The sequence below is a fragment of the Pyrgilauda ruficollis genome, unplaced genomic scaffold (genome assembly GCF_017590135.1).
Source record: "Pyrgilauda ruficollis isolate IOZ18807 unplaced genomic scaffold, ASM1759013v1 scaffold49, whole genome shotgun sequence".
Lineage (NCBI taxonomy): Eukaryota > Metazoa > Chordata > Aves > Passeriformes > Passeridae > Pyrgilauda > Pyrgilauda ruficollis.
Genome location: NW_024526488.1, coordinates 2081779 through 2096660, shown reverse-complemented (window position 1 = coordinate 2096660; position 14882 = coordinate 2081779). Strand labels below are relative to the sequence as shown.

At 39.4% G+C, this 14882-nt stretch overlaps 1 protein-coding gene across 4 annotated transcripts in view; it reads left to right on the top strand.

The window, feature by feature from the left end:
* The window catches only part of PTPRC (protein tyrosine phosphatase receptor type C), a 73506-nt gene that overhangs the window by 40226 nt on the left and 18398 nt on the right, over positions 1-14882 (top strand). For 2 of the 4 annotated variants that reach the window (XM_041479644.1, XM_041479646.1), the window contains 8 exons: positions 8025-8057; positions 8500-8634; positions 9412-9510; positions 10829-10861; positions 11214-11441; positions 11994-12122; positions 12955-13098; positions 13735-13869. In XM_041479644.1, the coding sequence (XP_041335578.1) occupies positions 8025-8057; positions 8500-8634; positions 9412-9510; positions 10829-10861; positions 11214-11441; positions 11994-12122; positions 12955-13098; positions 13735-13869 (936 nt within the window). The remainder of the gene's footprint in view (positions 1-8024; positions 8058-8499; positions 8635-9411; positions 9511-10828; positions 10862-11213; positions 11442-11993; positions 12123-12954; positions 13099-13734; positions 13870-14882) is intronic. The other 2 variants (XM_041479647.1, XM_041479648.1) reach the window with 2 other exon arrangements.

Sequence of the window (14882 nt, the reverse complement as noted above, 5' to 3'; positions counted from 1 at the left end):
GTGCAGCCCTGCTTGCCCTGCTCTCAGCCCTTGGCCAAGGTGAAACCATGGAATTCCTGTGGTACGTTTATATATCTTTTATCAGTAAAAAATCTGCAGTGCATAGCAATCAAACATGTGGCTTGGTAGGGTGTTTAACATAGCAGTGGGTCAGAGAAAATTATTATTATGAAAAGGAATAACTCACAGGCAGATGTCAGTTCTTGAAAGAAATGCTCTTTTTAAAAAGCTGAATCTTTTTGAAAATCACTGATTAGAGTTCTCACTGGACATGATGCTCCCAGTAAGTTGAAGCTCCCAGAGCTGTTGATTCAAGGATTTCATGCCAACAGAACTCTGAGAAACAGAAGGTGTTTCTGATTTCAACAGGCTTTATGTTATCAGTGGCTAAAATGCTGGTCTTAGAATCACAGACTCACAGAAAGACTTGGGTTAGATTAGACCTTAAACATAATTTACTTGCAGCCTCCTCTACTCTTCAAATGGTACTAGACTGTTTATGGTTGAATTTGAGCTAATTAAAGACAGTTTAGAGACGTATTTCCAAGTTGATTTGGTTTTTTTAGTGCAAAGGACCCATTTTCTATAGCTGGCAAAATTACATAAAAAGTTACATTCAATCAGGAAGATGTACAAAACCAGATAATACTTTAATCTTGAAGAAACTCAAAGATACCTGTCTCTGAGAAGCAGAGAAGCGAGTCAGATATTTAAATAAGCCATGGTCCAATGAAGGGCCTGAAATTAAGTTTGCCCCTGCCTCACACTCTCACCAAGTCAGTCAGTCAGTCCGGCTACTCAGCTGTAGCCTCTTTTTCTGATCAAAACTCTTGAGAACTGAGCTGCCTTCTGCTGTTCTCCACAGCTTCCTGTGACCAATAGAGTCAGCAATTGCAAAAAACATGGGAGTACAAATTGAGAGGATGATAAAATCGGTGTAAGGTTTTTTCTCCTTCTGCTTGCCATAAACAATATTCAATCAGCAAATCCAGAACCATTCTGTCAGTGCCATTAAGCAGAGCAATATGGAGCAAGTGTTTCTGTCCAAGGTAGATGGGGGAAAGGAAGATCAAGGAAGGATCCAGCAGAGCTGGAAAAGTCATGACTAAAGTTAGAGGGACTGGCCCTGGGGAGCAGAGAAGTTTAGCATGGAGCAACATGAATCTTGCTCAAGACTTTCTGTGCACCAATACTGAAAATATATAAAGGGCAAAGCAAATATTAACAGAGATTTTTTTGCATATTGCACAAAATTGCCAAACAAATATCACAGCCAATCTTTCATTCCTCATGCATAGGTGTTTCTTAATGACTGTGGAGAGTACCCAGCATTTCACAGCTGAATGAACTGTTACATCAGGGTTTGATATTCTCCTCTCTTGCAGACATTTCACATGGTGACAAGGACTCCCTACAAAGCAGTCTGGACTTCATCCCAAAGATTGCCACCCCTCACTATATCATATTAATGAACCTGAACTGAAAGTAATTGCAAATGCAAATGTGATGAAAAGGAATTTAATAGGGATGTTTCATGACTGCACTAGAGAAGTGGTTTAGCACTAAGATAAGTCTGATTGCTTGGGCATGTGGGTGCTATGGTAACTCCATTCGCATTTGGAAGCACTTAAGCTCAAAACCACAGTATGCTGCACCCTCTTCCTTTTGAGCAGGGTTCTGTAGAAGAAAGGCAGAAGTAAACAGCATGAGAGAAACCACAGGGCAGCAAAGGCATCGTTAGCTGTAGCTGTACGAGTGCGTTACTGCAAAGCTGTCATGTGAAGACTGAAAATGTCATTTAAAGTATGGTGCAAGTGATAGAAAACCCCTCCTTCTGACTGCTAAACACACAATATTCCTGGGTATTTATTTTAGGTTTGCAGGAACTGTGTTGGCAAAAATAATTCGATTTGATGCTGTTGGTTTTTGCTCTACTTCAGGTTTATGGTTTTGATAAATTCTACATATCACTGGTAACAAATATTACTTCCATTAAATTACTGTTTCTTCAGGGAAATTTCTCTTTTGCACTGTGTTTTTATTTTCCTTTGGAAAAATTATGCTCTTATTTTTATTTTGCATAATCATAACCAGAACAATAATTTTTTTAAATGGTCATAAATATTCAACATATATTGTAACAATGTGTTCCTCCTTGTACCTGTCAGTTATAAATTCTTAATTCCCTCCCTTTCTTTTGGTTGTTCCCCTTGTACTTGATTACTGGCTAATTCAAATTTTTCGTCTGCTCCATTGCTGCAAATGCTGATTAATGTTCACAGCTGACTCTGAACTTGAGGAGGATAGGGATAACTCCAGTTTTGGAAGGTGGACAGCAAGGAGAGGGATCTAGAACAAGCATTAATTTCAGAGGTCAATTTTTCACTAAAACCCGAACACCACATCCTATCACGTTGGCCATAGTTAGAGCAGCGCTCCCTCCTGAGCTGTGCTCTGCAGGCAGACCACGCCTTCCCCACTGCCAGTCAGCCCTCAGCACTGGCAGGTGCTTGGGAACAAAAAGGCCTTTGACTCTCAGATAATGCTTTAACCAAAGGTTAAAGGGGCAGGAAAGAGTGCCAGGATCAGGCTCTTGGGCAACGATGCACTGTGTGAATAGTTGCTATGGGAGGCAGTTATTAATGGACTTGTACAAAAAGAAATATTTTGAGAAATCAGATGGAAACTATTCCAATTACTAATTTGAAAAGTCAGAAGGGACATTAAATCCAAGTATCAAAAGCAAACAATGGCATTTCTTAATCAGAATATTTTAGAATTTCTGTTAAATTAAAATTTACAGTTTCAACATTTTATCCCTAATTTCTGGTGAAAATAAATTTTGTAAATATTACCCGTGGAGAAGAAATTGTAATGCTTATTTAGTTCTAACATCTATGATTGCTATAGGGCTATGAAGACTTTTATCAATAGACAATAACTTAGAAGTGATTTGATGGCTTCATCTTCAATGACCACAAGAATAGATTTTTATTTTAGGACCCTCAGAAATGTCTCTGTCACCTGAGAAAATTCTATACTGTAAACTCAAATGAGTGGTTTATTTTTTGACTCAGAGCATGAAAAATTTCACATATTTTTAATATGAAGTCTATATGTCATTTTTTACTTGATTTACAAAAAACAGCAGTTTTTCCAGAAACTGGGAATATTCTTAGTTTTTTTTTCCCCAGAATTAGAGATAAAAAATAAAGTGCAATTCTGTAGTCTCTGGTTATGAAAGCCCTTTATAACATGTGATCCCGCCTATAAAATTTGAGGGGTCCTCTGTGGTATAAAATTACTCAGATGTTTAAGTGTTTGTTAGTCTATTCTTAGGTCTGCCCAGATTTGTTTATAAAGTAGCAATGGATCCCTCAGTTTTGTGTTTTCGGCAATAACAGTAACATCTCTGGCCCTGATGCTCATTTACTTTAAGGTCTCGTTAGCTGGTTCTGGCAGCACAAGGGAGCTTTAAAGCAGGTGTGAATTACATCCTATCCCACTTGAAGTTTAAAAATAAATCAAAGGGCGGCTGGCAGCATTTTGTGAGGCTCCTTGCCTTACTCACCCTTCACCTCCCACCAGGAACTGTTCTTTTTTTGCAATTTAGTGTTGGCTTGCAGGGGAGCTGCAATGTCTGTGCTGTTTGCTAGGAGACCCCCTCAAAGAGCTTTACTCCATCTGAACAAGTAGACCACATCCTGTTGCTTTCTGTGCAGATGTGAAGAGCCCTGACCCTGCTGAAGCAGTGCCGTTCAGCTGTGAAAAGAGGGAAGGCAGAATCTGGACCTACATTCATTGCTTGGTGTAAAATGCTGCCTGGTGGGGGTTGCTGGGGTCTGTCCAATATACTAAAGGCTGGAAAGATCCTGGGAAAAGGGCAGCAGCTCTGCAGAATCAGTAAGCATTTTTCCTGGCAGCAAAACCTGGCTGCCAACTGTTTTACAGACACGAGGCTGAGAGGAAGGATTACTTCCTCTGCCCCCTCCCAGCTCTGGCAAAGACACGAGGAGTACAGCTGGATGTGAAGAGCCAGCTGGTATGGTACCATGCTAGATAAAACACCAAATGCACTATTAGCAGAAGAGGCATCCTCCTTCCCACATTGCTGTGTGCTGTGTGTGTGGAGGAATGCTGTCCTGCAGCAATCCTGTGCTCACAGCAGACAGCCTGAGCTGCTGCCGTGCAAGCGTAGCCTCCTGGCCAGTCCAGCAGGAAATACAAAACCAGGTCCATTTTACTCACTGTGAAATTAAGCAGCAGAATGGAGTTAAAATACATGTTCCATGTCATCAGCTAATTGAATTCTGCCCCTATAAACATGATAACATTTTTAGGCTCTTAATGCTGATTCAACAGGATCTCCATCTTATCAGCTGAAGTTTGTGTTATTAATAGCACATGCACACAGGAAATGTATGCTGGCTCTTCCTGCTGCTGGAGAAGATCACACCCTGGACTTCCTTGAAACACAATTTTATAATTTAAAATATTGTAAGCCCCAATTTTCTTCTGTTGAGTTGCTTGGTCCTGCCAAGTGAAAACATTTTCCTAAGACACCAAAAAACTGTCTCCTTATACAACTGGACTTTTTGTACAAGTGCAACGACAGCACTTCAGTGAGTGCAGAGTCAGTACTGCAGAGGTGATGCAGCAGCTCCTGTACCTGTGACCCAGCCAGCCTACTGTCCTAGGGGTTTGAGAGGCTGGCTTTGTTTTTTGGTGGCCTGGATTCTTTCATGATTTTTCCATTTGCTCTTCTTGTTGAACATTGGAAATAATTCATAACACAGTACTCCCATGTTTCACTCACTGGGCCAGTACATCTTTGGGCTTTCAAGAGAAAGAGTGGTGAACTCATTTTAGGTGTATTTTGTTGTCATCTCAAACCTTTCTTTGAAGCAGCAGCTGCATTCTGTCCACCGACTGGTAGGAAGGAGAATGAAAGCAATTAGCCAGGCTCCCATCTGCCTGTGGGATGAGCTGCTGGTTATATCTTTTTCCAGGGCATGTGATTAAGGCCAGATCTGCTCAAACATTACTGATGAACCATTTGAAATCTTTTAGGTATGTCAGCAGGAACCAACTGGTGGCCAAATCAAGAGAAGGGAGAGGGAATCTAAAAAAACTTACTGCAGTAGTAGGAACTTTTTCTATGCTCTAATTCTTCCATTTGGTTTATCTGGTTTTCCCCTTGTTATCCTACACATATCATCTTAATAATGTCTCACAGTTGGGCGCAGTTTAAGCTCTGAGAAAAGTTTTGGGGTAGTTTCCATTTAAACTCGGACTGACTTGCTTAGTTTGGCAATCATCAAGCTTTCATAGTGCACAGCATGTGTTTGGGGGATTGGACATCCTCGTTACATTTTCAAGATAGTTTTTGATTTCAGCTTTCAAGTTTCTAGAGTTATGTTTTAGAATATAAACCTGAGCAGTTTTGTCTTTGAGGTAAACTTGGATAGCCCAAGGTTAGCTCAGACATTTGTTAGCGTTGGGACATTTTTTGGAAAATAAATTAATAGTAGCAATATACCTATTAATCTCAGAGTAACAGAGTCTGGTGTGTTGGGATCCTTCTTGATTTTCCTTCATTTTACCCAGTACCTCTCAAAAAGGTTTCATGGGGAAATGCATTTGCTTTTCTTTTTGAGAGGATTTTTTAGTGTTCTGGTGCCACCTATTGAATTATTTTCAACTGCACCCTATTCCGTTGCTATAATAAATCATATTAGAGAATAGAATCACAGGAGAGCAGGAGACCCTTGAAATGCTTAGAAGGGAATAAAACTGCCATGAAGTTCTTTTAAAATGATAGTGCTTAGTTATAGGCAGGAAAAAAAGGCAATCTTGAACTATTATTTCCCATACTGTTTTAAGACCCTGCTCTGAGCAAGGCAGTGGGACCAGGTGATCTCTTGAGGTCTCTTCTAACCTGGAGTTCTATGATTATGTGTAATGTTTAGCTTCTCTCACTGGGAGTGAACAATAAACCTTACACTCTATTTAAGCTATTAGAATTGTTCTAACTTCACGGGGGGAGGATGACGAAAATTATTTTCACAGAAATCTTGAGGAAGTGAATGTGGCAACACAACACGACAAGCTTATGATCCCCCTTACCTTTTATTATCTCACTTTACTTGGAAGAGACAATCTTGATGTGTGTAATTTTGTTTCTATTATGTTTGCATCAGAGATCAGTAAATAGCTTCAAAAGTATTTCTGAATGTTTCACTGATCTGAGCAGAATTTAATTTAGGACTGTGTTTTTTTGTGTTCTTGGGAAAGTTTCTAAGTGAAAGTTAATCTGTGACAATGCTCACGGAAAGTTAATATTTGGCTTGAGGTATATTTGATGTGCTAAACCAAAGTAAGATTTGGAAAAGGAGGGGGAATAACTGATTCTTCAGCTAATAAGCCTTTTGAAAAAAGAAAATCATATTATGGAATTTAGAATGACTAACTGCCAGCTTTCAAACACTGAATTGAAAACCATGAAAATACATTGAAAATACATTATGGCAAATATGAATGGATATGAATGTTAGCTTTTACAGGGTTCCTTGGCAGTTTAATCCATATAGTTATAAATCATGCAATTGTTGTAAAGAAATGTTGCAGACAGGAGGTTTCAGATGCTGAAGGTACATTGAAAGTTCAATAGATCAGCTATATTTTTGTTTCTTATCTGTAACCTCTCTTAGGTTAGGAAGCTTCTCGTGCTAAGATTCTGTAGCTTTGAAAAGAATGCATGGTCTGTGTTTCAATGAAGGTATATAGATATAAATGAATTAACATGCTAGGCCTGTTAATATAGTGGCTTCTACACCCATGTTATTCAATCTGTTTTCAGTCTGCTACATTTTAGAGATTATATTCTTCCAATTAAGATAAATGCTATTTTGACAGTTTCATATAATTTCAGGCAAACCTCATAGACCCATGTCCTTATCTCATGGACCAGATTTTAGGCAACACCTTTCCCCACTTCTGTAAAGAAATAAATGCTGCATTACTGTTTTTAGCTGAACTTCATTTGACTTCTGTTGACATCAGGCTACTGGCTTTTTCCAAATTGTCGGTTGTAGTAAGAAATCTTGCATAATGTATAGTGCACAACAAATTCAGTTGCTGACTAGAAAAGTATTCACAGGACTAACTTTTGTGTACATTTAGATTCATATCATGGCTTAGACACACTTCATGACAGTTCTGAGCACCAAGAAATTCTCACTCCCTGCAGATGACATTGCCATCGCTGGTTTTGTGTTTTGAATGGCTGTTGTCAGCCTTCTGAACTGTCCATATGGGGTGCAGAAGCCATGGTGGCCACTGAGCAGCCAGCACATGTGCTGCTGCTTGTCAGGTCTGTAAGGAGAAAATCTCTGGAGTCCCAGGATATCCGCTTATGTTGATCTTCTGTGTCAGAGATGAAGGACATAATTTTGATGCTGACACATGAACAGGATACTTACAAATCCCTCATGAGTATGGCGGTTTCTCACATAAAGCTGGCTTTTTGCTTTAAAGGTTGAAGGAGTTCATTTTCAAAAGAGTAAAGCTATAGCAGTTTGTAGTGAAGCTGAAGTAACAGAGAAATGATAAACAGGGAAGTTCTATCTGAACAACATGTGCCACAAGAAAGAGATAAATAAATTCCAAGAAATAAACATAGTAGGAAAGATCTGGTAGAAAAAAGAGCAAAAGAAGGAGGAAGGAAGAGCCAGACAGGTGGCTGGAAGTTTGTTGGATGGGGCCCTGAGCAGCCTGATCTGCAGGGTGGCATCCCAGCCCATTGAACTAGATATCTTTAAGATTCTCTCTAACCCAGACCATTCTGTGACCGTATACTTGATATTTTGGGCATCTGGTTGTTGCTGTATCCACTAAATATAACTTAAGGATGTGTGATGTCCTGGGGAAAGCTTAGCTGATATTTGTGTGGAAGGAATGTATCTTTATATTTTTGGCAAATTCCTTGAAAGTTTAAGTTACATTTTTTTCTCTCTCTTTTTCAGGGCAGGAGACAACAACGACCACACCTGGTACTGGTAAGAAACAATTTATATGGCAGAATTGCGTTGATTTTTTTTTTATTCCTTGATAATTTCTTCTTTTTCTCACACTCAATTACCTCACAGAGTGTATAATGCCTTTTCATTCACCCAACAAAATGAAATATGCTGTCTTATTAGGCAGGAATATCAGACGTCTGGTTTTGAGTACTGTATTTAAGTATATCTTAAAACACAGCATTTTGCGTGGAAGGCACAATCATAACCAAAAAAGAATACACTCCCTGGTTGTTCATCTGACACCTGTTGAATCCCCTGCACTTTAAATGTTTGATGTGCCTTTGCTTCGTTAAAAATTCCCGTGTCTCATTATGAGAGTGCTCCAGCACTGCACCCGGTGCTGTGGGCAGCTCTGTCCCTCCTCGGCCGGGCACACATGGATGGAGCACCACCGACCCTGCTGTACCTCTCACCGCAGGTGCCAGCCTCGCACACAGCACGCACTTCTCGTGGGAGCCCAGCCCCGGCCCGGCCCCGAGCAGCCCAGCACGCAGCAGCGCCTCCGCTGCCCTCACCGCACGCACTCCCTCTGCCTTCGGGGATGCTCCTACAGGTTTGCTGTCTTCCCTTAGAGGCCACACGCTGCTCTCAAAACTCTAGGGGAAAACGAAGTCAGCACCAGGGTAGCCTTTTTCAGCTCATGGCTCATCAAATGGAAGAGGTGTCTGTGCTTTGGCGTGGTGGCAATGCCAGGATAATGTGCAGGATCTGGTATTGGAGGGCCAAGTCTTGCAGTCACCACAGTGGCATCAAAAGTCCAGCTGCTGCCAACAAGGCTGTCCCCAAAGCAAGAGCAGTAGGAATGAGCCTAAAAGAGAATACAGAGACCAGTCAATGGTTTATAAACAAGGAGATAAATAATGAATCGTAGTAAGAAATACAGTGAGCAAGGTACATGACCCAGCAAAGGAGTACTGCCTAGAGTTGCTGTTTGTGAAACAGCACAAGCACTATTCATAATTGTGTTTTACTGTAAGAATATAGCAAAATGTTCTAGTTTTTCCCAGTTCAGAGATTGTAACACTGTTTTTATTTTGACTTCATCTGGAATTATGACTCAGTATTGACCAAAAAAATTGTCACTGTACATAGCAAAATTCATTTGTAAGTGGTATACTCCTAAAAATTTGCTTTCTATTTAAATACTCTTTTTGTTTATTTAATATATTAAGATCACTTTTCTTTCAGCAGTCTTCTCTAAATTACAAAAATCCCCTAAGAAACAAAACATAAACAGAAGTGCTGTAGTGTAAGACATTTCTAATGACAAAGCCATATGAAAGAATGAATTTCACATTTTAATGCTGATATGTTGTTTATTTTCTTACAGATGATTACAATTCAACATCCTTGCACAGCACCACCTCATCAGTCAACATGCCAGCAGGCACTGGGATCACCCCCACTCCCAGCTCCACTTACACAATAGGTGACAAACTTGCACACAGTTACCACAGTTCTGATACATCAGGCACAGAAAATGGATTTGAATGAGGCATTTAGAACGTTTTAAACATAAGCATACAAATTAGACATTCAACTGCATTAACCTTAAGGATGTTTTTATGAGCCTTACTAACTGTTCATGAGTAATATTAAAGATACGAGATTTGTTACTTGTCAAGCAAGTGCAAAATAGAAATTAGTTCCACACAGTGGCATGTAGCAGGAGGGTAAATCTGTCAATTATTATGTCAGTACTCCTTTTGTTATTCACAGAAATTTGCCCAAGCAGCAAAAAAGTGTGAATACATCTAAAATCTATGTGCCTCTCTGTCTTCTGGTGTCTTCCCTTTGGTTTCACACAGCAGTTCAAGCACTTGAAGTGATTTTAGTTGTCATTAGGTTGTAAGAAATTAGTGAGGTCAATAAAATACATGTATGTGCTTGTGCAAAGTACATCCAGGAGCTGGACACTTTCCATCTTCTTGAACTGTCCTTCGAGTAGCTGTAGGCTGCTGTCTGCTCTCTGACAAACCGAACATAGCTTTTACTTGGGGGTGCTCTGCCCCTTACAGTCTTGGTGACTCTCCAGTGGTCCTTCTCATTTTGCCCTTTCCTTAGGGCCACCATCCAGCTGGTGACTCCCAGCCTGGAGGCAGGCAAATCTAGGGCCTACCTTCTATGAAAAAAATAGATATTGGTGTGTTTTAGTGACACCTTTACCGTGGGATATACCAAGTAGTTGTTTTCAGGATGAAGTCCTTTGCTTAAGCGTCTCTGCAGAAAATACCAGCATAAATTTCTTTTGGGTATCCCGGTGTAAAAGTAGTCATTAAATGATCTGTACTGTTGTATAAATCTCTACCCAAAGGTTAAGAGTGGCAGTGCAAAAAGCAGGTAAATTTTGTTTCTCTGGCGACATTTTATACAGCTCAGTATACCCATTCCACAGCATAGATATCCTGGAAAACTACTGTAGTTTATCATACTGCCATTAGAATGTGTGATTTTGGAATATTCTTTTGTAATTCTGTACTCAGAAATGTTACTAATAACCAATTTCATTTCTAGTTCATTGATGTCCTTGGAAAATTGTGAAAGACACATGGTCCCTAAAATAACTAGTTAAAGAATGGGGTTATGTATAGTTTTCTTCCCTATTTCAAATCTGAGAGGACCTTTACTTGTGTTGAATATATTGAAAAAAGAGTTAGGGGCAGTTCTGCTCACCCTTCTCCAATGCTCTGTGGGAAAAATAGCCAATCTGTTAAGACAGACCTTCATATTGTTTTCTTTTCTTATAGAAACTACCACAGCGATACCTGAAGCATCTTGTGGTAAGAACCATACCCCTTATTCTCCTTCAGTCTTGAAATGTGACCAAAAAGTAAACTCAAATACAGAAAATTGGTAAAGCTGATAAAGCAGTAAAAAAAAAAAAAAACAAAAAAAAAAAAAAAAAAAACCAAAAAAAAAAAAAAAAAAAAAAAAAACAAAAACAAAAAAAAAAAAAACACAAAAAAAACCCAAACAAACAAAAAAAAACCACAAAAAAAACCAAAAAAACCCCACAACAAACTGATCAATTAGTTGTTTTATAAAATATCTTCCAGTTTTGGAAGAAGTAAGATAAAAGTTATTTAACAATTCTGGTCTTTTCACCTCCATTTACAGTAGCTTTTCTTTTAGCTATTATTGAAGACATAAAAGACTCTAAGAAGAACCCTGAAATGGCTGAGGTTTTACTGAAAATTCACACAAAAGACACAGAATATATTATTCTGGGGGATGGCATAGACAAAACTGTGAGTTCCAGCAACCGTTCAGTAGAGCTTCCAAAATGCCAGAATTACACTGTTGGAGTTAAAAATGGCAGGTGTTCAGATGGGACTTCTTCTTCTTTTCTTGTTCCAAAAGGTAGGTGTACAAGGCTTTTAGTAGTTTCTTTTCTTCTTTTTTTTTTTTTTTTAATAATTTATTTTTATATGCAGTAATTCAGCTTCCCCAGGTTTCTTTGTCTATTCCTGTTGCTTTTCAGAGAATCAGACAGCAAGTTTTCATATTTTGTCCATGGTTTGCAAGCTATTCTAAAGTTGTATATTAAAACTTCTCAGTATTTTCTTAAAGTACAATGAAAACAAACCATAGTTCTTTAATTAAAAAAAAAAGGGAACTTTAGCTGCACTGGCCATGTGCACTGTGGTAAACAATAGCAAGACCAGCCACCACTTCAAAGCCGGTGATTATGCTGAATGTCTGCACTAAAACGTTAATTTATTCTTTGAATACCTGTGTGTCTTTATCTCATGAAGGCTTTTTCAATTTTTGCTTTCCATTTCTTATTAAATTTTGCATATTATTGTATGCTGATTGTATCTTCATATTGCAGAACAAGTCAAAAAACATAGATGAACTGTTCTTTAAAGACTCAGTATAACCAATGTCACAATATATAATCTTCCTTTCCAGTTGCCAATGAACATTTTGAAGTCAAGGACACAAACGATAAATCTGCCTTGTTATGTTGGAGTAGCTCACTGGCCTGTGCTGGTGTGACTGTTACCTGCAATGGGACATTACTTCTAAACTATTCTAAAAGTGGGTTTTTTATTTATTATTATTTTTATTTATTTAGGTGTTGTTGATGTTGTCTTTTGGTGAGAGACTGGCAGATTTAAAGTAATTGTGCCAGTCTGAGAAAAGGGTAGCTCAGAATTCATGGGATTGCCAGTTGGAGGACTACCATCCCCACAAGTGCAGATCTGGGAAAATTCAAACCCAGAGACCTCTTTTGCTGAGTTTACCAGCTTCACAAATCACACAAATTCTGGAGATTTTGAGGTCCTGTTTGATTTTCTGAAGGGGAGCTGAGCAGTTTGGAAATGCTGCAGTCTGTGCTCGTGCTGTGAGCTGACCCCTTGCAGGCTGCCTTGGCCACTGGCTGCACAGGTTCCTGGATGGCCAGGCTCTCTGCTCTTGGAGTCAGCCGGTCTGAGGACATGCTGGCTCAGAGGCACCTGGTGTGATAGGGCAGATATGGATGCTGAATGGCCTCATGTGTCCCAGAAAAATGGGTGATGGATGTCTGGGGCTGGAGATTTCCTGCTTAAGGGAACTGAAGAGCTAGGAAGCCATTCCAGGGTACTGCCAGACTCCCCATGACATGTTTGGATTTCTGTAGGAAAGCTGTTTCCTTAGAAAGTCAAATTATGACCTTTACTGATGAAAAGTAAAGGTCTGTGCAAACTAAGTTAGTATGTAAGAACATAAAATCTAGTCATTGGATCAGGTTGTACATTTTTCTGCTTGGAATATCATGATAGTTTATTACAAATGATATCAAATAAATATGGTAGAGAAAATCTCAAGATGGTGCCACATACTTACGGAGTTGTGAAAAATATTGATAAAGCTCTTCTTGTGTCTACAGATTCAATGTCTAGAGATCAAAATCAGACTTGTGCAGTGCTGAAAAATTTATTACCATACCGTCGGTACGACTGCATTGGATCCATACATTTTAAAGAAAGCAATGTTGCCAACCCAAACTTCACCATATATACAGACTGTGCTGGTAAGTGTAATGCTTACTTTTGGTTTAGAGTCCACATATTTCTGGGAACTTCTACTATGAAACCCATTATCTGGGTTTCCTGGGGTTAAAGATACACTTTGAGCAGCATTCTCTGCCACACTCAGCTTCTCCTTCAGCTCCTCCTTCCTGGTCTCTTGCCCTAGTGGTTGTTCTTTCATTGCAGTCACCCTCTCACTCTTCCAGTCTGAGCCCTTCTTTCCTTGTATCAGAGACTGTGATTATTTTTTATTGCTGTTTTGGAGACTGAGAACATGATCAGCTATATGGAATTTTGAATGAAGACGCATATACAAAAAAAAGTGCAGACCTAGTCTGAAACCAGTCTTAAATTCTCAATATGAAGATATTGGACAATTTTAGTAAAATGTCATGTTGCTGTATTCACTTGTCCTGAATTAATTAAATATATGAAATTACTGTAATATGATGCTTTTACGTATACTCAGTTTATACTTATGTATACCTTCTTGAAATAGAGTACAAAAAGTATTACATGTTGTTGGTATCTTGCTGTAGTGTCAGATGAAATTCAATTTAATTAATCAAAATAGGTCAAAAGAGGAATACTTTTATTTTCATTTATTGCTAATTATTGTTATTTTTCTTTTACAACAGTTCCAGAAGCACCACAAAACCTTGAAATAATACATCTAACTAACAGAAGTGTAACAGTTAATTGGACGGCACCTGGGGACACTTCTAACTGTCCCAATAAAGGCTACTTAGTGAAATTCTTTGTGAACGGCAAATGTAAGTATATTCACATTTAAATAATTAATTGCATGTACATAATTGCAGAGCACCAGGCATAAATGCACTGTCAAGTCCTATTGGAATCTCTTAATACTGTAATTTATTTTAGACAAATACTAAAATTTTCTTCCTTTAAGGTTGTTCCAGTTGAACTTTTAGTTGAGATTATTCAGTTTACCATGTCAGGACATGACCCTGTCACCCTTCAGGTGGCACAAATCTACGGCAGTTAGGCATAAACATGCTTAGATGGGTGTAGCCAGGGGATTGGCTTCTGCTAAATGGCCACTCCTTCCAGATATGCTGGTCTCGGCTATCTTACATTTCAATGAATAAATTTGTATCCATTGTACTGTGATCCATGTTCTCCAGGTGCAAGCTTTTCTTCAAAACAAGGATTGGAATATGAGGTTTTTACTATGAAGAGCCTGATAATAATAAATATGTATCAGGTTTAAGCCAGTCCTGGCTTGATTAATCCTTTAGGCTTAATTCAGCCTTTCTGTTCACATACTGCAGTTATGTAAACCTGGGCTGCCACAGGAACCGAAGGCTGTCATGCTCCTGTGCTCCTCTGATGCAAATCATCTCTCCCATTCTCCATGCCCCGAATTTGACCACAACCCAAAAGGGTGGGCAGCCCCATGAGCCAGTTTTGTGGCTTGGTTTGGCTTGGCCACTGTAGAAGACAGGCAGTAACGTGTGGCTGCAGGGAGGCCCCATGGTGAGCAGGCAGAAGGAGGCACAGAAAGGCTCCCCAGCTCCCCGAGGCACTGAAGCCCAGCGCAGTGCGGGCAGCAGCTCTGCTCATCTTGCTTCTCATGCAATTCTGTTCTTCTGCTGTTTGCTGCTCCTGGAAGCAGGACTACCACCACATCTCAGGCATCACACCAGGATAGACTTGCTCAGTGTGCAGTGACACCTTCCTATTTGCCCCTTCCCAGGCTGAATGTTCTCTTTATATGTAAATACTCTCTGTGTATTTATGTATTTCCTCTTCTTCCTGAGCC